The sequence below is a fragment of the Melopsittacus undulatus genome, chromosome 27 (assembly GCF_012275295.1).
Source record: "Melopsittacus undulatus isolate bMelUnd1 chromosome 27, bMelUnd1.mat.Z, whole genome shotgun sequence".
NCBI classification, from domain to species: Eukaryota; Metazoa; Chordata; class Aves; order Psittaciformes; family Psittaculidae; genus Melopsittacus; species Melopsittacus undulatus.
Window position 1 is genome coordinate 587,958 of NC_047553.1, and position 21,860 is coordinate 609,817.

Sequence of the window (21,860 nt, forward strand, 5' to 3'; positions counted from 1 at the left end):
AACCATGACAACCAATGATGATGGGGGCCAAGACCCACAAGGATAATGGTGCCTGATGCTCAATGACGATGCTGGTGTCAAGGAAGGAAGAACGATTAGGTTGATGAGTAAGACAACAACCATGATGATGATGAGGTCAAGGAGGAAGATGCTGATGTCAAGGAGGAAGACGATTACCATGATGATGATGATGGGAGACCCCCCACAAGGATACTGGTGCCATTGATGCTGAAGATGCTGATGATGATGTCGAGGAAGACGATGACCATGACCATGATGATGATGATGATGGAGCTGAGCTCATAAGTATCTGGTACTATTGATGCTGAAGATGCTGATGATGGTGTCAAGGATGAAGACGATGACCATGACTGTGATGATGATGATGGGGCGAGCCCCATAATGATAATGGTGCCATTGACACTGAAGATGATGATGTCAAGGAGGAAGACGATGACCATGACCATGATGATGATGATGATGGGGTGAGGCCCATAACGATAATGGTGCCATTGACGTTGAAGATGATGATGTCAATGAGGAAGACAATGATGTTGATGAGGAAGACAACACCCATGACAACAATGACAATGGTAACCCCGACCCCCCCCCCTCCCCACCCCCCACGCCCCCCTCTCACCTGCGCCTCCCCATGCGCCGTACCCCTGAACTGCGGCATGGTCTCCAGACAGAACACCACGATGGACACCAGGATGACAACCACCGACACCAGCGCCACCACCCGCGCCCCGGCCGAGCTCTCGGGGTGCTCACACAGGAGCCACGCGCGGCGCCGGAGCCGGCCCCGGGGCAGCGCCGCGGGCGCCGGAGCCGCGAAGCCTTCGGCCTCACGTAACCTCCCCTCGGCCTCCTCCCCGAGCCCATAGAACCGCAGCTCCTCCAGGAACACGTCCAATGGGACATCCGGAGGGCGCCGGAGCCGACCCCCGGACTGGTAATAGTGTAGGACGGCCCCGAAGGCTCCAGAATGGCGGTCGAAGAAGTACTCGCGGCGTCGGGGGTCGAAGAACCGGCGCCGGCGTCGAGGGTCACCCAGTAACGTGTCCGGGAACCGGAGCAGGGTCCGGAGCAGGGTCTCGAAGCGGCGACCGGAGACGTTGATGGCGACGCGGTCGCAACAGGCGGAGGGCTCGGCCATGGTGGGGGGGGGGGGGTGGAAGGTTCTAGAGGGGGTTTTGGGGTTCTGGAAGGTTCTTTTGGGGTTCTAGAGGGGTTTTGAGGGGTTCTTTTGGGGATGGAGAAGGGGCTGGAAGGTTCTGGAAGGTTCTTTTGGGGTTCTTGAGGGTTCTGGAAGGGTTCTAGAGGGTGTTTTTGGGGTTTCTTGAAGGGTTTTTGGGGTACTTCAATGTCTTTTTGGGGTTCTGGAAGGTCCTGTTGCAGTTCTAGAGGGGTTTTGAGGGGTTCTTTGGGGATGAAGAAGGTTCTGGAAAGTTCTGGAAGGTTCTTTTGGGGTTCTTGAAAGGTTTTTGGGGTTCTGGAAGGGTTTCTTGGGATTCTATTGGCTTTTGTGGGGTGGGAGAAGTTTCCAAAGGTCTTTTTGGGGTTCTTGAAGGGTCCTTTTGGGGTTCTTAATGGGTTTTTGGGGTGGGGGAAGGTTCTGGAAGGTCCTTCTGGGGTTCCAGAAGGAGCCTTTCAAGTTCTTTGGGGGTTCCCAATGGGTCTGTGGGGTCAGAGGCGGATTTGGGGCTCTTGAGGGGGTCTTGGGGGGCTTCCTAAGAGCTCTATGGAGTTGGGGACCCCTTAAAGCCCTTTGGGGGTCCTTAAGCTCCCTATGGGGCTGGGGCCCCTCAGTGTCCTTGGGGCTCCCACAAGGACCCCCCTGCTATGGGGGGACCCTCAAAGCCCTTTGGGGTCCCCCCTGTGTCATCTCCCCTGATCCCCCCCCCACTGTTTCTATGGGGCTCCGGTCACCGGGTCCCCCCCCCCCAACACCACTGAGGGCTGTTCCCAACCCCCGTCACCGCCTGTCCCTATGGGGCTGCCCCCAACCCTTATCCCCCAGCATGGGGTGTCCCCCCCTTCCCCCTATAACCCTTACCCCCCTATAACCAAAGGTCCCCAACCCCTATCCCCTACCATGGGGTGTCCCCGGTCACCGCCTGTCACCCGGTCACCGCCTGTCACCCGGTCACCGCCTGTCCCCAATGTCCCCAGTGTCCCCAACCCCTTACCCCCTACACCCGGGTACCCCCATCCGCCGCCTGTCCCCCATCACCGGCTGTTGTTGCCGTGTCCCCCCCCCCCCGTCACCGGGTGTCCCTGTCCCCGTCACCGGGTGTCCCTGTCCCCGTCACCGGGTGTCCCTGTCCCCGTCGCCGCCGTCCCGTAAACAGGGTGGCCCCAACGGTGTCGGGTTCCCCCCCGAGGGCTAAAAATAACGGGGTCAGAGGGGGGGGGTTGGGACACCCGGAGCCCTGCCCCCCCCGTCACCCATTGATCCCAATGAGGACGGGGGTTGTCACCCCCACCATGGTACAGGGGGGTCCAGGGGGTGCTATGGAGGGGTGTAAATGGGGGGTCACCTTGGTTGCTATTGGGCAGGGAGGGGGTGACACAGTGGTTGTCATGGGGATGATGGGGGGGGCAGACTGGTTGTTATGGGGTGACAAGGGGGGGTCACCCTGGTTGCTATGGGATAGGGAGGGGGTGACACACTGGTTGCCGTGGGGATGATGGGGGGGTCACAGTGGTTGCTATGGGATAGGGAGGGGGTGACACGGTGGTTGCCATGGTGATGATGGGGGGGTGACACATTGGTTGCCGTGGTGATGACAAGGCGTTGTCACGCTGGTTGTTATGGGGTGACGAGGGGGGGTCACCCTGGTTGCTATGGGATAGGGAGGGGGTGACACACTGGTTGCCATGGGGATGATGGGGGGAGGTTTTACAGTGGTTGATATTGAATAGGATGGGGTCACATGGTGGTTGCCATGGGGATGATGGGGGTCACAGTGGTTGCCATGGTGATGACAAGGAGTTGTCACGCTGGTTGTTATGGGGTGACAAGGGGGGGTTGCACTGGTTGCTATGGGATAAGGAGGGGGTGACACGGTGGTTGCCATGGGGATGATGGGGGGGGTGACACACTGGTTACCATGGGGATGATGGGGGGGGGCAGACTGGTTGTTATGGGGTGACAAGGGGGGGGGGTCACCCTGGTTGCTATGGGATAGGGAGGGGGTGACAGGGTGGTTGCCATGGGGATGATGAGGGTGACACACTGGTTGCCATGGAGATGGTGGGGGGGGTGGCACACTGGTTGCCATGGAAATGATGGGGGGGGGTGATACACTGGTTGCCATGGGGATGATGAGGGGGTGACACATTGGTTGCCATGGGGATGACAAGGAGTTGTCACCCTGGTTATTATGGGGTGACGAGGGGGGTGTCACCCCTGTTGCTATGGCGACAACGGGGCTGTCCCCATGGTTACCATAGCACAGAGCAGCACCGCGGTTGCTGTGGCAACACGAGGCTGTCCCCCTGGTTCCTATGGCAATGACGGGGGGGGGGGGGATCACCCTGGTTATTATGGGCTGGAAAGGGGTGTTCCCCCCCCCCCCCTTCCGGTTGCTACGGCGACACCTTCCCCCCCCCCAGGCGACGTAGGGGGCGTGGTCTCCACGTCGCTATGGCAACGTAGGGGCGTGGCCTCCATGTCGCTATGGCGACGGAGGGGGGCGTGGTCTCCCCCGTAGCTATGCCTACATAGGGGGCGTGGCCTCTCCGTCTCTATGGCGACGGAGGGGACGTGTCCTATTGGCCGTCCCGCTTAAGCCCCGCCCCTTCCCCCCGCGCGCGCGCCCACTTCCGGCTCGCGCCGCCGCGCCGCTGCAGCGCATGCGCAGATCGCGCCGAGCGGCCTGGCCCGAGCGGGCGGAGGGAGCGCGAGCGCCCGGGGGGTCCGTAGGGGACCGGGGGGGGTCACGTGGGACCGGGGGGGGGGTCACGTGGGACGGGGGTGGGTGTCCGGTGTGGGGCTGTGGGGGCCTATGGGGTCTATTGGGGTCTATGGGGAGCTATGCGGCCTATGAGGGTCTATGGGGCCTATGGGGGGTCTATGGGGCCTGTGGGGAGCTATGGGGGGCTATGGGGTCTATGGGGAGCTATGGGGCCTATGGGGGTGTATGGGTGGCTATGTGGCCTATGGGGTCTATGGGGCCTATGGGGGTCTATGGGGCCTATGGGGGTCTATGGGGCCTGTGGGGTCTATGGGGCCTATGGGGGTCTATGGGGCCTGTGGGGTCTATGGGGCCTATGGGGGTCTATGGGGAGCTATGGGGCCTATGGGTGTCTATGGGGCCTATAGGGCCCATGGGGGGCCATGGGGGCCTATGGTGGTCTATGGGGCCTATGGGGGTCTATGGGGCCTATGGGGGGGCCGGTGTGGGGCTGCGGATGGTTGTGGGGTGTCAGTATGGGTCTGGGGGTCTCAAAGTGGGGTTATGGGGGCCTATGGGGCCTGGAGGGGGTCTGATGTGGGGCTATGGGCGGTTATGGGGCCTTGGGGGGGGCCGGTGTGGGGCTATGGGGGTCTATGGGGCTCTAGGGGGTGCCAATGTAGGGCTGTGGGTGCCTATGGGGTGTCAGTGTGGGTGTGGGGAGGCCCAGAGGGGTGGGATGGGGTAACTCAGGGGGGGTTAAACAGTGGTGTGGGGGGATCTATGGGTCCAGGAGGTGATTTATGGGTCTAGGGGGGGATCTATGGGTGCAGGGGTGAGATCAATGGGTTCGGGGGGGGAATCTATGGGTCTGAGGACTGGATCAATGGGTCCATGGGGGAGATCTATGGGTCCAGGGTGGGGGGATCTATGGGTCTGGGTCTGCTCCTCACCCTCTCTTTCCCCCCACAGACCCCCCCAAGATGACTCAGTTCCTGCCCCCCAACTTACTGGCGCTCTTCGCCCCCCGGGACCCCATCCCCTACCTGCCCCCCCTGGAGAAGCTGCCCCATGAGAAGCACCATAACCAGCCCTATAGCGGCATTGCCCCCTATATCCGGGAGTTCGAGGTGATCCCCACCCCCCCCCATCTATGGGGCCTACCCATCACCCCTCTGCCCCATAGCTCACCCCCCATCTCCCCATAGGACCCCCGAGATGCGCCCCCCCCGACCCGTGCTGAGACGCGAGAGGAGCGGATGGAGAGGAAGGTACAACCGAACCCCTCTGAATGGGGGGGTGTGGGGCACAACCCCCTTGCTATGGGGCTGGGGGTGATGGGCAGGCCCCATAGATGTCAGCATCGTTCCCCTTTTGCTTCAAGGCATCTGCATGAGGCTGCTTTTAGTGCATCCCAATGAGTTCTGGGGTCCCCCTTGTGGGTTTTGGGGTCCCCCCATTGATGTGGGGGGGGTTTGGGTCTGCCCCATATCTTTACATGTGTGACCCCCAAACAGAGACGGGAGAAGATCGAGCGAAGGCAACAGGAGGTTGAGAGCGAGCTCAAGTTGTGTAAGTTATGGGTTTCTATGGGGCTGGGGGGGGTTCTGTGGGGCAGCCCCCCCATGGTCTCTGACCCCCCTGAACCCCCTTTTTGCCCCTTTTAGGGGACCCACACAATGACCCCAATGCTCAAGGCGATGCCTTCAAGACCCTCTTTGTGGCCAGAGTGGTGAGTGCTTGGGGGGGTCATTCTATGGGGCAGCCCCAATCTATGGGGCACCCCCAATCTATGGGGCACCCCCAATCTATGGGGCAGCCCCAATCTATGGGGCACCCCCCAATTCGGGGTGTGTGTCCCCCCCCCAGAACTACGACACGACCGAGTCCAAGCTGCGCCGTGAGTTCGAGGTGTACGGCCCCATCAAGCGGGTGAGCAACCCCCCCTGCCCCATAAGAACCCCCCCCCCCGCCCCACAACAACCCCCGCTGTGGGGTGACGCCGTCCGCCTGTTCAGATCTACATGGTGTACAACAAGCGCTCGGGGAAGCCCCGTGGTTACGCCTTCATCGAGTACGAGCACGAGCGGGACATGCACTGTGAGTACCCCCGGCCGCAACACCCGTTTCCCCCCTACAACCGCATGTACAACCTCTTTAAGCACAACCCTGCGTCCCCTTTGGGGTGCTGCGGGGCCTGGGCGCTCGCTCGCAGGTAAGTACAATGTGGGGAGGACCAACAGGCGACCGAGGCGACAGGCGGCTTGAGTTCCAGGCGACCGTGGCTGTAGGGAGCCGAGGCTACAGGCGGACAGGCTGTAGGTGGCCAGGGCTACAGGCGGCCAAGGTGTAGGCAGGCAGAGCTACAGGCGGCCAGGGCTTCGGGTGGCTGAGCTACAGGCAACCGAGGCTACAGGCGGCCGTGCTACAGGTGACTGAGGCTGCAGGGGGTGGCCAGGGCTGCGTGTGTTGGCCGAGGCTACAGGCAGACAGGGCTACCGGTGGCTGAGCTACAGGCGAGCAAGGGTACAGGTAGTGAAGGTACAGGCGGTTGACGAGCTACAGGCGTTGGCGAAGGTTACAGCCCAGGGCTACAGGCAGTGGTGCAGCTATAGGCTATAGTTGGTCAAAGATACAGGCAGCTAAACTACAGGCGGTGGCCAAGGCTACTGTTGGCCTAACTGTAGGCAGCCAAGCCTACAGGTAGCCGAGGCTACAGGCGGTGATGCTACAGGTAGCCAAGGCTGTATTTATCCAAGGCAACAGGCAGTGCTTGAGCCTACAGGCAGTCAACCATCAGGCAGCCCAAGCTACAAGCAGTGGCCAAGGCAACAGGCGGCCAAGGCTACAGGCAGCCAAGCTTACAGTTAGCCGAGGAAACAGACAGTGAGCACTACAGCTTGTGGCCGAGGCTCCAGGTTACAGCCGGACGAACTACAGGCAGCAAAGGCTGTAGTTACAACTACACACAGCCAAGGCTACAAGCAGCCAAGGCAACAGGCAGACACAGAGCTGAGGCTCCCTGCGGCCAAGCTACAGGCGCTCAGAGCTAGTTCCAGCCGAGGCTACAGCCGGTAGCCAAGGCTACAGTTGAACCCAAGGCCACAAGCAACAGGCGCTCACCCCCTTCAACCACCCCAACAACAGGCAATGACCACCAACAGTCGGAAGCGCCGCTCTCTCCTTCCCCCCCCCCCTTTCACCCCATCCCCACCCCGCGGTTGTCGCGTCCCCGTGTCCGGTACTGCGCGCGTGTGCGTGTGTGTGTGTGTGTGCGTGTGTTGCTGGGGGGGGGACCGGGGGGGACGCCTGTTGCCGGCCGGGGTTGTATTAACACTGTTTTATTGTCACTGCAGCCACCTTTGTGATGGCTTTTGCCACTGCTGGCTTGCAGCTGATCCTAGTGCTCCCCCTTCCAACACCTCAGTGTATGGTTGGTATAAGGGTTTGTATGTTGGTAAGACACCTTTTTAACCCCCCCACAACACCCTAAAAGACACCTAGAACGGGGGGTGGGGGGGGGGAAGGGTGGGGGGGGGGTCTTCAGGACCCCCCCCCCCCCTAAACCCCCCCCCCTTTCAATGGGGGGGGACCACACAGAGATGCACCCATCGCATCCCAGCACAGCAGGGATGGGAGAGGTGACATCGACCCCCCCCCCCCCCCCTTTTTGGGCTTTTATGAGCCCCCCCCCCCCGTCCAGAACAACCCAAATCCCACTTTAGTTTATGGGGGGGGCTCTTTTTAGCCCCCCCCCCCCCACTTTATTCCCCCCCCCCCCAAAACAGGGCTTAGATCCCTTATGGAACATCCCCCCCCTCTTAACACGGTCACAGCCTCAGTCTCTGCTGAGGCAGGGACACGTGGCCCCTCTTTTGGGGGGGGGCCCTAAGGAGCCCCCCCCCACACCCATTGAAGTGAATGGGGAAGGGGGGGCAACAAGTAGGGCCCCCCCCCCCCCCCCCCCCCCCCCCCGCACTGCCCTTTGGTACTGGCCATAGAGGAAAGGGGGGGGGCTGAGATTGGGGCCCCCCCCCCCACAATGGGGGACCCAAGGGGGGAGGTGCTCATGGCACCAACCCCCTCTTCATAAGAGATCTATTGGGGGACCCCCCCCAATAGAGATCAATGGGGGAACCCCAAAGAGATTGGGGGGACCCCATAATAGATCCATCGGGGACCCCCCCCCAAAGTAGATCAGTGGGGCGCCCCTAATAGAGATAAATGGGGGGAGCCCCATATAGATCAGTGGGGACACCAACATACATCAGTTGGGGGGACCCCCCAAAGTAGATCAATGGGGGACCCCCAAAGTAGATCAATGGGGGGACACCCCAAAGTAGATCAATGGGGACCCCCCCAAGTAGATCAATGGGGGACCCCCAAAGTAGATCAATGGGGACCCCCCCCAGAGTAGATCAATGGGGGACCCCCAAAGTAGATCAATGGGGACCCCCCCCAAAGTAGATCAATGGGGGGACACCCCCATAGGGATCAATGATGAACCCCAAGATCGGTCACTTGGGGACCCCCTTATGGTGGTAGTGTAGGTTCTACAGCATCGCTATGGAGGGGGCAGCACCCATAATGGGGGGGGGTCGGGTTTATGGGGGGGCTGAGCCCCCCCCCATGGGGACTGAACCCCCCAGTCCCAGTGACGGGGGGAGGGGGATTTAGGGGGGGCTGAGCCCCCCCAACCCATCCCTATGTGGGGGGGATGTATGGGGGGGTCCCATTGGGTGGGGGGAGCACCCATGGGTGTGTGGGGGGGGTGGGTTTGGGGGGGGGGGGTGTCAAGGGGTGATGGGTCTCAGGTAAGGCCCCAGCGCCTATCCAGGACCAGGAGCTTCCGGAAGGTTCTTTGACCCCCCCCCCATGCCGGGGGGGGGGGACACGGACCTGCCCCCCCCCCCCCCATCATCGTGTACCCCGAGGGGGGGGGAGTATGGGGGGGCTGCGTCCATCCCATTGTGAGTCATAGGGGGGGTTGTGGGAGTGTGTTGGGGGGGGATGAAGGTAAGGCAACGTTGGGGTGACCCCCCCCAAAATCAATATGGGGGGGGTCCATGTGCAAGTGGGGGGGTCAGTGTGATGGTTAAGGTGTGACCCCCCCAAGTCAGCATAAGGGGGGGTTCACTGTGAAGGTAAAGGGGTGACCCCCCCCCCAAATTAACATGGGGGGGTCCATATGCAAGTGGGGGGGTCATTGTGAAGGTAAAGGTGTGACCCCCCCAGGTCAACATGAGGGGGGGTTCAGTGTGAAGGTAAAGGGTGTGACCCCCCCCCAGGTCAACATGGGGGGGTCACTGTGAAGGTAAAGGGGTGACCCCCCCCAGGTCAACATGGGGGTGTCCAAGTGCAAGTGGGGGGGTCAGTTTGAAGGTAAAGGTGTGACCCCCCCACATCAACAATGGGGGGGTCCATGTGCAAGTGGGGGTAAAGGGGTGACCCCCCCCCCACATCAACATGGGGGGGTCCATATATAAGTGGGGGGTCATTGTGATGGTAAAGATGTGACCCCCCCAAGTCAACACGAGGGGGGTTCACTGTGAAGGTAAAGGTGTGACCCCCCCCACGTCAACAATGGGGGGGTCCATATGCAAGTGGGGGGGTCAGTGTGATGGTAAAGGTGTGACCCCCCCCACATCAACAATGGGGGGGTCCATATGCGAGTGGGGGGGTCAATGTGCAGGTAAAGGTATGACCCCCCCCAAGTCAACATGGGGGTGTCAGTGTGAAGGTAAAGGGGTGACCCCCCCCAAATTAACATGGAGGGGTCCATGTGCAAGTGGGGGGGTCAGTGTGATGGTAAAGGTGTGACCCCCCCCAGGTAACCATCATTGGGGGGTCAGTATGAAGGTAAAGGTGTGACCCCCCCCCCCCCCATATGAGCAAGGGGGGTCCATATGCAAGTGGGGGGGGTCAGTGTGATGGTAAAGGTCTGACCCCCCCCAAGTCAACATGGGGGGGTCCATATGCAAGTGGGGGCGTCAATGTGCAGGTAAAGGGGGTTCCCCCCCCAAGTAACCATCATTGGGGGGTCAATGTGCAGGTAAAGGTGTGACCCCCCCCAAGTCAACACGGGGGGGGTTCAGTGTGAAGGTAAAGGGGTGACCCCCCCCAAATCAACATGGGGGTGTCACTGTGCAGGTAAAGGGGGTTCCCCCCCCCCAAGTAACCATCATTGGGGGGGTCACTGTGCAGGTAAAGGGGGTGCGTCCCCCCCAGTTCCATGCTATGGGTTTATGGGGGGGTCACCTTGTCCTTAACCTCTTTCCTTTCCAGCCGTGTATTTGGGGGGGGGGGTTACCCCCTTCCCCCCCCCCCAGGGCATCCGCAGCCCTTGGTCCTATTGATGCTAATGATGCTTGTGGGGGGGGGGGGGTTGGTTTTGGGGTGGGTGCTACCACTGTGGGGAGGGGGGGGGGCGGGATGGGAGGTCCCCTAGTTACTAACCCCCCTTTGTCCCCCCCCGTACCCCACTTTTGTGCCCCCCCCCCCCCCCCCCCCCCCCCCCCCCCCCCATTGCAGCCGCCTACAAGCACGCGGATGGGAAGAAGATCGATGGGCGCCGGGTGCTGGTGGATGTGGAGCGAGGCCGGACGGTGAAGGGATGGAGGCCAAGGCGCTTGGGTGAGGAGCCCATAGATATGGGGTACATGGGGGGAGCCCATATCCATAGGGGGACCCCACTTTTAGGACCCCCCCAAATCCATAGGGGGGACCCTACTTTTAGGACCCCCTAAAACCCCAAAATCCATAGGGGGACCCCCACTTTTAGGGCCTCTAAATCCATAGGGGGAACCTCCCCCTTTTATGACCCCACTTTTAGGACCCCCCAAATCCAGAGGGGGGACCCCCAATTTTAGGACCCTCTGAAATCCATAGGGGGGATCCCCCCCTTTTAGGACCCTCCAAATCCATAGGGGGGACCTCTCCCTTTTTAGGACCCCCCTTTCTTTTAGGACCCCTTGAAATCCATAGGGGGGACCCCCACTTTTATGACCCCCCCAAGTCAATAGGGGGAACTCCCCCTTTTAGAACTCCCCCTTTTAGGACTCCTCTGAATCCATAGGGGGGAACCCCAACTTTTAGGACCACCCCCATATCCATAGGGGGACTCCCACTTTTAGGATCACTCCAAATCTATAGGGGGGACCCCCATTTTTAGGACCCCCTCCCCACTTCTAGGACCCCCTAAATCCATAGGGGGACCCCAACTTTTAGGACCCCCCAAATCCATAGGGGGACCACCACATATAGGACTCCCTTAAATCCATAGGGAGGACCCCCCTCTTTTAGGATTCCTCTGAATCCATAGGGGGACCTCCCCCTTTTAGGACCCCCCCTTTTAGGACTCATCCAAATCCATAGGGGGGATCTCTCCCTTTTAGGACCCCCCAAATCCATAGGGGGGACTCCCCACATTTAGGACACCAAAATCCATAGGGGGGACCTCTCCCTTTTTAGGACCCCCACTTTTAGGACTCCTCTGAATCCATAGGGGGGACATCTCCCTTTTAGGACCCCAAATCTATAGGGAGGACCCTCAATTTTAGGACCCCCTGAAATCCATAGGGGGGACCCCCCCCTTTTAGGACCCTCTAAATCCATAGGGGGGACCTCTCCCTTTTTAGGACTCCCCTTTCTTTTAGGACCCCTTGAAATCCATAGGGGCGACCTCCCCCTTTTAGGACCCCCCAGATCCATAGGGGGGACCCCCACTTTTAGGACCCCAAAATCCATAGGGGGGACCTCCCCCGTTTAGGACCCCCAAAATCCATAGGGGGGACCCCCATTTTTAGGACCCCCCCCAAATCCGTAGGGGGACCCCCACTTTTAGGGCCCCTAAATCCATAGGGGGAACCTCCCCCTTTTAGGACCCCCTGAAATCCATAGGGGGGACCCCACTTTTAGGACCCCCCAAATCCAGAGGGGGGACCTCCCCCTTTTAGGACCCCCCAAATCCATAGGGGGGGTCCCCCTCTTTTAGGACTCCTCCGAATCCATAGGGGGGACCCCACTTTTAGGACCGCCCCCAGATCTATAGGGGGAACCTCCCCCTTTTAAGAGCCCCCAAGTCCATAGGGGCACCCCCACTTTTAGGACCCCCCCCTTTCACCCCCCCCTGACACTGTCCCTGTTGCAGGGGGAGGTCTGGGGGGCACCCGCAGAGGAGGAGCTGATGTGAACATCAGACACTCAGGCAGGGATGACACCTCCCGCTATGATGAGAGGTGAGTGATGGGGGAATGGGGGAATGGGGGCAATGGGATTAATAGGGAGCAATGGGGGTAATGGGAGTAATGGGGTAATGGGGTAATGGGGGTAATGGGAGCAATGGGGGTAATGGGAGTAATGGGGTAATGGGGGTGATGTGGTAATGGGGGTAATGGGAGCAATGGGGGTAATGGGGGTGATGTGGTAATAGGGGTAATGGGGAACAATGGGGGTAATGGGGAGCAATTGGGGCAATGGGGGTAATGGGGGTGATGTGGTAATAGGGGTAATGGGGAACAATGGGGGTAATGGGAGCAATGGGGGTAATGGGGAACAATGGGGCTAATGGGGTAATGAGGGTAATGGGGGGTAATGGAGAGCAATGGGAGTAATGGGGGGCAATGTGGAATGGGGGCAATGGGGAACAATGGGCGTAATGGGGGTGATGTAATGGGGGTAATGGGAGCAATGGGGGTAATGGGGAACAATGGGGGTAATAGAGAGCAATGGGAGTAATGGGGGTAATGGGCAGTGTGGGTAGTGGGGGGCGATGGGTGTAAAGGGGAGCAATGGGGGTAATGGGGGTGATGTAATGGGGGTAATCGGGAGCAATAGGTGTAATGGGGGCAATGGGGATGATGTGGTAATGGGGGTAATGGGAACAATGGGGGTAATGGGCAATGGGGTAATGGGGAATGGGGGTAATGGGGGGCAATGGGGAACAGTGGGGGTAATGGGGTAATGAGGGTAATGGGGGTAATGGAGAGCAATGGGGATAATGGGGAACAATGGGGATAATGGGGTGCAGTTGGGTAATGGGAGCAATGGGGAGCAATGGGTGTAATGGGATAATGGGGCGCAATGGGGGTCAATGGGATCAGTGGGTGTAAGCCCCCCCCCCCCCCCCGTGCCCCCCGGTCACGTGCCCCCCGGTCACGTGCCCCCCCCCCTCAGGGACCGGGAACGTGACCGCGAACGGGAGCGTCGGGAGCGCTCGAGGGAACGGGAGCGGCGGCGCTCGCGCTCCCGGGACCGGCGGCGGCGCACGCGCAGCAGGGAGAAGGACGAGCGGGACCGGAAGCGGGGGGGGAGCCGGGACCGGAGCAAGGACCGGGACCGGAAGCGCCGCAGCCGCTCCCGGGAGCGCAAACGGGAACGGGAACGGGAACGGGACAAGAAGGAGGAGGGGCTGGAAGCGATGGAGGCTCCCGAGGACACCGGGGGGGGGGGGATGGGAGGGGGTGACTCCGCCCCCCCCCCCCCCGACGGGGAGGACAAGGGTCGGGAACGGCGCAGGGGGCACCGGGAACGGGAGCGGAGACGGGAACGGGAACGGGAGCGGCCCGAGCGCGAGCACAAACGGGAGCGGGAGCGGAGGGAGGAGCGGCCGGCGGGGGGGGATGCGCCAGAGCCCATGGGAGGGGGGGGGGGGGGCGGAGGGAGGGGCGGAGCTGTTCCTGCAGGGGGACTCACTCCCCCCCGCCGAGGGGTATATGGGGGCGGAGAATGGGTATCTGATGGAGCCTACCATGGAGTGAGGGGGGGAGACCCCGAAATGGGGCACCCCAAAATGGGGACCCCCCAAAATGGGGACCCCCCAAAATGGGGACCCCCCCCCCCCAAAGAACCTCGGGGTTTGTGCGGCAAATAAAGGTGTTTTAATGGGAAGAGGAATGTGGGGGTTGGGGGGGGCGGAATGGGGGGGGGAGGGGAGGGGACCCCGTAAATGGGGTGGGGGGTTCAATGGGAGGGGGCACCCCCCACATAGGGTGGGACATCCCAAATGGGGGGGGGGGGGCGACATAGGAGGAACACAGCATCAAATAGGGTCGGATCCCCCCTCAATGCAATGGGATCCCCCCCTAAATGCAATGGGATCCCCCCTAAATGCAATGGGATCTCCCCCTAAATGCAATGGGATCCCCCCTAAATGCAATGGGATCCCCCCCTAAATGCAATGGGATCTCCCCTAAATGCAATGGGATCACCCCATAATGGCAATGGGATCCCCCCCTAAATGCAATGGGATCACCCCTAAATGCAATGGGATCTTCCCTAAATGCAATAGGATCCCCCCCCCAAATGCAATGGGATCTCCCCTAAATGCAATGGGATCCTCCCTAAATGCAATGGGAACCCCCCCTAAATGCAATGGGATCCCCCCCTAAATGCAATGGGATCCTCCCTAAATGCAATGGGATCCCCCCTAAATGCAATGGGATCCCCCCTAAATGCAATGGGATCCCCCCTAAATGCAATGGGATCTCCCCTAAATGCAATGGGATCCTCCCCTGAATGCAATGGGACCTTCCATATGGGGTGGGACACCCCCGGTAGGAGGGGGGAGCCCCTAAATATGGACCCCCCCATTCCAAATACGATGGGGAACCCCAATGGGGGGGGGGGCACTACATGAGGTGGGACCCCCCCCCCCCCCCCCCCCCCCCATAGGACCGAACCAATCCAATTGGGATGGGGGGGACTTACATAGGGGGGATCCCATCAATTCCCCCCCCCCCCATTTAGGGTCCATTCACGTGCATGGGGGGGGGTCGGCGCATGCGCGTGTGCCCTGCGGGGGGCGGGGCCGTGTGCGCGAGGAGCGATGGCTGCGCTGAGCGGGGACGTGCTGGGGCTGGAGAGGGGTGAGAGAGGGGGGGGGGGGCAATGGGGGGTAATGGGGGGGATGGGGGTAATGGGGTAATGGGGGTGATGTTAATGGGAGTCAATGGGGGTAATGGGGCAATGGGGTAATGGGGATGAAGGGGGGTGATGGGGGCAATGGGGGTAATGGGGGTCAATGGGGGTAATGGAGGTGATGTGGTAATGGGGGTAATAGGGAGCAGTGGGGGTAATGGAGGGCAATGGGGGTAATGGGGGTAATGGCAATGGGGTAATGAGGGGTAATGGGGGCGATGGGGGGAATGGGGAACAATGGGGGGCAATGGGGATGAAGGGGGGTGATGGGGGCAATGGGGGTAATGGGGACAATGGGGACAATGGGGTAATGGGGGTAATGGAGGGCAATGGGGGTAATGGGAGCAATGGGGATAATGGGGTGCAATGGGGGTAATGGGGGCAATGGGGGTAATGGGGGCAATGGGGGTAATGGAGGTGATGGGGGTGATGGGGTAATAGGGGCAATGGGGTAATGGGGAGCAATGGGGGGCAATGGGGTGATGTAATCGGGGGCAATGGGGGTAATGGGAGTCAATGGGGGTAATGTGGGGCATATGGGGGAAATGGGGGCAATGGGGGTAATGGGGGTGATGTGGTAAGGGGGGTAATTAGGAGCAATAGGGGTAATGGGGAGTAAGGGGGAGCAATGGGGTAATGGAGGACAATGGGGGTCAATGGGGGTAATGGGGGTAAAGGGGAGCAATGGGGTAATGGGGGTAATGGAGGACAATGGGGGTCATGGGAGCAATGGAGGTAATGGGGGCAATGGAGGGCAGTGGTGGTGATGGGGAGCAATGGGGGTCAAAGGGGGTAATGGGGCAATGGGGGTGATGGGGGTAATAGGGGGAAATGGGGGTAATGGGGGTCAACGGGAGCAATGGGGGTAATGGGGAGCAATGGGGGGCAATGGGGGTGGTGTGGTAATGGGGGTAATAGGGGGCAGTGGGGGTAATGGGGGTAATGGAGGGCAATGGGGGTAATGGGAGCAATGGGGGTAAAGGGGGGCAATGGGGGCAATGGAGGGCAAAGGGGTAATAGGGGGCAATGGGGGTGATGTGGTAATGGGGTAATGGGAGGCAATGGGGGTAATGGGGAGTAAGGGGGAGCAATGGGGTTAATGGGGGCAATGGAAGGCAAAGGGGTAATGGGGGTAATGGGGTAACAGGAGGTAATGGGGTAATGGGCAGTGGGTCAATGTGTGTGTTCCCTGGGGTGCACTGCCCCCCACCCCCCAGATGTGGGGCGGGCAGTGGAGCTCCTGGAGCGGCTGCAGCGCAGTGGGGACCTGCCCCCCCAGAAGCTGCAGGCTCTGCAGAGGGTCCTACAGAGCAAGTTCTGCTGTGCCATCCGTGAGGTGGGACCCCAAAACTGACCCTAAACACCCCAAAACTGACCCTAAACACCCCAAAACTGACCCTAAACACCCCAAAACTGACCCAAAACTGACCCAAAACCGGCCCTAAACACCCCAAAACTGACCCTAAACACCCCAAAACTGACCCTAAACACCCCAAAACTGACCCAAAACTGACCCTAAACACCCCAAAACTGACCCTAAACACCCCAAAACTGACCCAAAACTGACCCTAAACACCCCAAAACTGACCCTAACACCCCAAAACTGACCCTAAACACCCCAAAACTGACCCTAAACACCCCAAAACTGACCCAAACACCCCAAAACTGACCCTAAACACCCCAAAACTGACCCTAAACACCCCAAAACTGACCCAAACACCCCAAAACTGACCCAAAACTGACCCTAAACACCCCAAAACTGACCCAAAACTGACCCTAAACACCCCAAAACTGACCCTAAACACCCCAAAACTGACCCTAAACTGACCCTAAACACCCCAAAACTGACCCTAAACACCCCAAAACTGACCCAAAACTGACCCTAAACACCCCAAAACTGACCCTAAACACCCCAAAACACCCCAAAACAGACCCAAAACACCCCAAAACTGACCCAAAACACCCCAAAACTGACCCTAAACACCCCAAAACTGACCCAAACACCCCAAAACTGACCCAGGATACCACAAAACTGACCCTAAACACCCCAAAACTGACCCAAAACTGACCCTAAACACCCCAAAACTGACCCAAAACTGACCCTAAACACCCCAAAACTGACCCTAAACACCCCAAAACTGACTCAAAACTGACCCTAAACACCCCAAAACTGACCCAAAACACCCCAAAACTGACCCAAAACTGACCCTAAACACCCCAAAACTGACCCAAACACCCCAAAACTGACCCAAAACACCCCAAAACTGACCCTAAACACCCCAAAACTGACCCTGGGGACCCCAAAACTGACCCTAAACACCCCAAAACTGACCCAAAACTGACCCCAAACACCCCAAAACTGACCCTAAACACCCCAAAACTGACCCTGGGGACCCCAAAACTGACCCAGGACACCCTAAAACTGACCCTGGACACCCCAAAACTGACCCAGGACCCCCCAGAACCCCACTGGGAACACCAAACCCCCCTGGGGACCCCCAAAACCCATTTCGGACCACCAAAATAGCCCCAAGACACCCAAACCCCCCCCCCTTTGGGACCCCCCCAACAGCACCAAGACCCCTCCCCAAAACCCCCTCGGGGACCCCAAATTGCACCCTGGTACCCCAAATACCCCCCCTGGCACCCCAATATACACCTCAAGGGGACCCCCAACCCCCCTCCCCCCCATTGCCCTGAGGACCCCCCAATCCCCATCACCTTTAGGGGATGGGGGGGGGGTTGAACCCTGGGTACCCCAAACCCGGGGTACCCCCCCCAAAACTGGGGTCCCCCCCCAGGTCTATGAGCAGCTCTATGACACCCTGGACATCACTGGGAGCCCCGAGATCCGGGCCCATGCCACAGCCAAGGTACCCCAAAACCCACACAAATCACCCCAAAACTGACCCCCCCCCCCCCCAACCCTGACCCAGGGACCCCAATACCCCCCAGTACACCCCCCCCCCCCCCCCCGTTCCCTTGGCCTGGGGCTGTTCCCAGCCAAGGTACCCCCAAAACCCACACAAATCACCCCAAAACTGACCCCAAACCTGACCCATGGACCCCAATACCCCCCAATACCCCCCCCCATTGCCTTGGCCTGGGGCTGTTCCCGTCTCTCGCCTGTGGTGCCCCCCCCCCCCCCCCCGTGTCCATCTGGTGCTTCCCGGCTCTGTCTGTCCCCCCCCTGCAGTGGCCAATGGATGTGGCCAAGGACTGCTCTTGTGCCTGTCACTGTGGGCAGCATCCTGCATCCCTGTTCCCTGTATCCCGTATCCTGTATCCCACATCCTGTATCCTATACCCTGTATCCCATATCCCGTACCTTGTATTCTGTATCTTGTACTCTGTATCCCATACCCCATATCCTGTACTAACTTGTACCCCATTCCCATTCCTCTTCCCATTCCTGTTCCCACTCCTGTTCGCATCCCCATTCCCATTATTCCTGTTCCCATTATTCCCATTCCCGTTCCCCATTCCCATTCTTCCCATTCCCATTCCTTTTCCCATTCCCACTCCCATTCCAATTCTCATTATTCCCATTCCCATTCCCATTATTCCCATTCCCATTCCTGTCATTCTCATATCCCATACATCATATTCCCGTTATTCCTGTTCCCATTCCCATCATTCCCATTCTCATTCCCATCATTCCCATTCCCATTATTTCCATTCCCATCATTCCCATTCCTGTTCCCATTCCCGTTATTCCCATTCCCATTATTCCTGTTCCCATTCCCATCATTCCCATTATTCCCATTATTCCCATTCCCCTTATTCCCATTCCCGTTATTCCCATATCCCATATCCCATTCCCATCATTCCCGTTATTCCCATATCCCATTCCCATTCCCATTGTTCCCATCATTCCCATTCCCATTATTCCCATTCCCATCATTCCCATTCCCCTCATTCCCATTCCCATCATTCCCATATCCCGTACATCCCATATCCCATTCCCATCATTCCCATATCCCGTACATCCCATATCCCATTCCCATCATTCCCATTCCCATTGCTGTTATTCCCATTATTCCCATTCCCATCATTCTCATTCTTCCCATTCCCATCATTCCCATTATTCCCATTATTCCCATTCCCGTCATTCCCATTCCCATACCCCATACATCCCATATCCCATTCTCACCATTCCCATTCCCATTCTCATTCCCATCATTCCCATTCCCATTATTCCCATACCCCATACATCCCATATCCCATTCCCATCATTCCCATTCCCATATCCCGTTGTTCCCATCCCCAGGCCACAGTCGCTGCCTTCGCAGCCAGCGAGGGTCACGCTCACCCGCGGCTGGTGGAGCTGCCCAAGACGGACGAGGGTTTGGGGTTCAACATCATGGGGGGCAAGGAGCAGAACTCCCCCATCTACATCTCCAGGGTCATCCCGGGGGGGGTGGCCGATAGACACGGGGGGCTCAAGAGGGGGGACCAGCTGCTCAGCGTCAATGGGGTGGTGAGGACATGGCTATGGGGGGGTTATAGGGGGTGATGGGGGGTGATGGGAGGGGTTATAGGGGGTGATGGGGGGGCTATGGGGGGTGATGGAGGGTGAAGGGGGGTGTTATAGGGGGTGATGGGGGGGCTATGGGGCATGGCCAATCGCCATGGGGGGCTCAAGAGGGGGGACCAGCTGCTCAGCGTCAATGCGGTGGTGAGGACGTGGGGGGTGATGGGGGGGGTTATAGGGGGTTATATGGGGGGCTATGGGGGGTGGCCGATAGACACGGGGGGCTCAAGAGGGGGGACCAGCTGCTCAGCGTCAATGGGGTGGTGAGGACATGGCTATGGGGGGGTATATGGGGGGGGTATGGGGGGTTATAGGGGGTTATATGGGGTGATGGGAGGGGTTATAGGGGGTTATATGGGGGGCTATGGGGGGTGGCCGATAGACACGGGGGGCTCAAGAGGGGGGACCAGCTGCTCAGCGTCAATGGGGTGGTGAGGACGTGGGGGGCTATGGGGGGGGGATGGAAGGGGTGATGGGGGTGAAATGGGGTGATGTGGGTGATGGGGGGTGATGGGGGGGTTAGAGGGGGTGAAATGGGGTGATGGGGGTATTGGAGGGGCTATTGAGTGGCTTAGGGGGGTTTGAGGGGTTATGGGGGGTTTGGGGTCATTGATTGGCTCTGGGGGGTTTGGGGTCATTGATGGGTTTTGGAGGTCATTGATTGGCTGTGGGTGTGTTCAGATCTCTCTGATTGGCTGTGTGTATTCGGAGCTCTCTGATTGGCTCTGGGGGTGTGATTGGATCTCTCTGATTGGCTCTGGGCTGTGTTCTGAGCTCTCTGATTGGCTGATGGGGGTGTTTGGCTCTCTCTGATTGGCTGACGGGGATTCTCGGCTCTCTCTGATTGGCTGACGGGGATGTTTGTCTCTCTCTGATTGGCTGTGGGTGGTTCATTGATGGTGTTTGTCTCTCTCTGATTGGCTGTTGGGTGTGTTTCCCTCTCTCTGATTGGCTGTTGGGTGTGTTTCCCTCTCTCTGATTGGCTGTCAGAGCGTGGAGGGGGCTCAGCACGAGGCAGCTGTGGAGCTGCTCAAGGCAGCTCAGTCCTCGGTTCGGATCCTGGTTCACTCCAGGGGTTCATTGATGCTGTTTGGTGCTCTCTGATTGGCTGTGAGTGGTTCATTGATGGGTTTGGAGCTCTCTGATTGGCTGACGGGTGTGCTTGGCTCTCTCTGATTGGCTGTCAGAGCGTGGAGGGGGCTCAGCACGAGGCGGCTGTGGAGCTGCTCAAGGCAGCTCAGTCCTCGGTTCGGATCTTGGTTCGTTTCACTCCTCGTGTCCTGGAGCTCATGGAGGCGAGGTTCGAGAAGCTGCGCGGGGCCAGGCGGCGCCAGCACCACAGTGTCACGTGAGCACACACATGACCCGTACCCCCCTCCCCACCTGACCTGGGAACCCCCCCATGTGACCTCAGACCCCCCAACACCTGACCCGTGCCCCCCCCCCCTCCTGACCCGGAACACCCCTACACGTGACCCATGCCCCCCCCACCTGACCTGGGCACCCCAATACCTGACCTGGGACCCCCCCCAATACCTGACCTATGACCCCCCACCCGTTTTAATACCCCCCCCAACCTCCCCTGTATCCCCCCACCTGACCTGGGCACCCCAATGCCTGACCTATGAACCCCTAACCTGACCTGGGACCCCCCTATATGTGACCCATGCCCCCCCCACGTGACCTGGGACCCCCCCAAACCTGACCTGAGAGCCCCATTACCTGACCTGTGAGCCCAACACCTGACCTGGGAACCCCCTTACATGTGACCCATCCCCCCCACACCTGACCTTTGAACCCCAACACCTGACCTGGGAACACCCCTACACGTGACCCATGCCCCTGCCACGTGACCTGGGAACCCCCCAACCTGACCCGGACCCCCCACCGGACCTAGGACCCCCCAAACACCTGACCTGGGAACCCCCCTACATGTGACCCATGACCCCCCATGTGACCTGGGACCACCCCACCTGACCTCGGAACCCCCACCTGACCTGGGACCCCCCCAAACCTGTCCTGTACCCCAATACCTGACCTATGACCCCCCCATAAGCTGACCTTGACCCCCCAAACCTGCTCTAATACCCCATAAGCTGCCCTATACCCCCAAACCTGCCCCAACCCCCCCAAACTTGCTCTATACCCCCCAAACCTGCCCTAACCCCCCCTAAACCTGCTTTAGTACCCCCTAACCTGCACTAGGCCCCCTAAACCTGCCCTACACCCCCCAAACCTGCCCTAGACCCCCTCAAACCTGCCCTGTACCCCCCCAAACCTGCCCTAAACCGCCCCAAACCCAGCCCTATACCTCCCCAAAGCACTGACACCCCATTCCTCACCCCACAGGTCGCTGGAATCGAGGGGCTAGGACCCCCCTGCACCCCACTGAGCCCCCACAACCCCCACCGTGTATATTCGGGTTATTTATGGGGCGCAGCCCCCCCTGTACAGTATTTATTGGCTCCTATTTAAAGCAGCTTGACACGCGTCACACGTGTGTCATA

At 59.5% G+C, this 21,860-nt stretch overlaps 3 protein-coding genes and 1 long non-coding RNA gene across 4 annotated transcripts in view; 3 read left to right on the forward strand and 1 right to left on the reverse strand.

Moving 5' to 3' along the window:
* KCNA7 (potassium voltage-gated channel subfamily A member 7) overlaps positions 1 to 1,159 on the reverse strand; it is a 6,205-nt gene extending 5,046 nt beyond the window's left edge. The window contains exon 1 of the mRNA XM_034072368.1: positions 641 to 1,159. Within this exon, the coding sequence (XP_033928259.1) occupies positions 641 to 1,159 (519 nt within the window). The remainder of the gene's footprint in view (positions 1 to 640) is intronic.
* A 2,686-nt stretch (positions 1,160 to 3,845) lies between these two features.
* SNRNP70 (small nuclear ribonucleoprotein U1 subunit 70) lies at positions 3,846 to 13,703 on the forward strand. Its single transcript, XM_034072402.1, has 11 exons — positions 3,846 to 3,923; positions 4,875 to 5,032; positions 5,111 to 5,173; positions 5,420 to 5,474; positions 5,570 to 5,634; positions 5,772 to 5,834; positions 5,921 to 6,002; positions 10,434 to 10,535; positions 12,052 to 12,139; positions 13,077 to 13,512; positions 13,544 to 13,703. The coding sequence occupies exons 2-11, from the start codon at positions 4,886 to 4,888 to the stop codon at positions 13,658 to 13,660; spliced, it is 1,218 nt and encodes a 405-aa protein (XP_033928293.1). The 5' UTR covers positions 3,846 to 3,923; positions 4,875 to 4,885; the 3' UTR covers positions 13,661 to 13,703.
* LOC117437776 (uncharacterized) lies at positions 9,581 to 9,731 on the forward strand. Its single transcript, XR_004550499.1, has 2 exons — positions 9,581 to 9,628; positions 9,677 to 9,731. It is a non-coding gene; the product is annotated as an uncharacterized lncRNA (long non-coding RNA).
* Positions 13,704 to 14,712: 1,009 nt separating the features above from the next.
* LIN7B (lin-7 homolog B, crumbs cell polarity complex component) lies at positions 14,713 to 21,860 on the forward strand. Its single transcript, XM_034072391.1, has 6 exons — positions 14,713 to 14,767; positions 16,037 to 16,155; positions 17,621 to 17,692; positions 19,090 to 19,299; positions 20,541 to 20,701; positions 21,703 to 21,860. The coding sequence occupies exons 1-6, from the start codon at positions 14,728 to 14,730 to the stop codon at positions 21,722 to 21,724; spliced, it is 624 nt and encodes a 207-aa protein (XP_033928282.1). The 5' UTR covers positions 14,713 to 14,727; the 3' UTR covers positions 21,725 to 21,860.

What these genes read in the sequence shown, in the direction of transcription:
- SNRNP70 (XM_034072402.1), top strand. Translation starts at nt 4,886, where the DNA reads ATGACTCAGTTCCTGCCCCCCAACTTACTGGCGCTCTTCGCCCCCCGG. An exon ending in TGAGAGCGAGCTCAAGTTGT is followed by an intron (nt 5,475 to 5,569) that starts GTAAGTTATGGG and finishes TGCCCCTTTTAG; the next exon opens with GGGACCCACACAATGACCCC. An exon ending in ACCTCCCGCTATGATGAGAG is followed by an intron (nt 12,140 to 13,076) that starts GTGAGTGATGGG and finishes CCCCCCCCTCAG; the next exon opens with GGACCGGGAACGTGACCGCG.
- LIN7B (XM_034072391.1), top strand. Translation starts at nt 14,728, where the DNA reads ATGGCTGCGCTGAGCGGGGACGTGCTGGGGCTGGAGAGGG. An exon ending in GGGCCCATGCCACAGCCAAG is followed by an intron (nt 17,693 to 19,089) that starts GTACCCCAAAAC and finishes TCCCATCCCCAG; the next exon opens with GCCACAGTCGCTGCCTTCGC. An exon ending in CGCCAGCACCACAGTGTCAC is followed by an intron (nt 20,702 to 21,702) that starts GTGAGCACACAC and finishes CTCACCCCACAG; the next exon opens with GTCGCTGGAATCGAGGGGCT.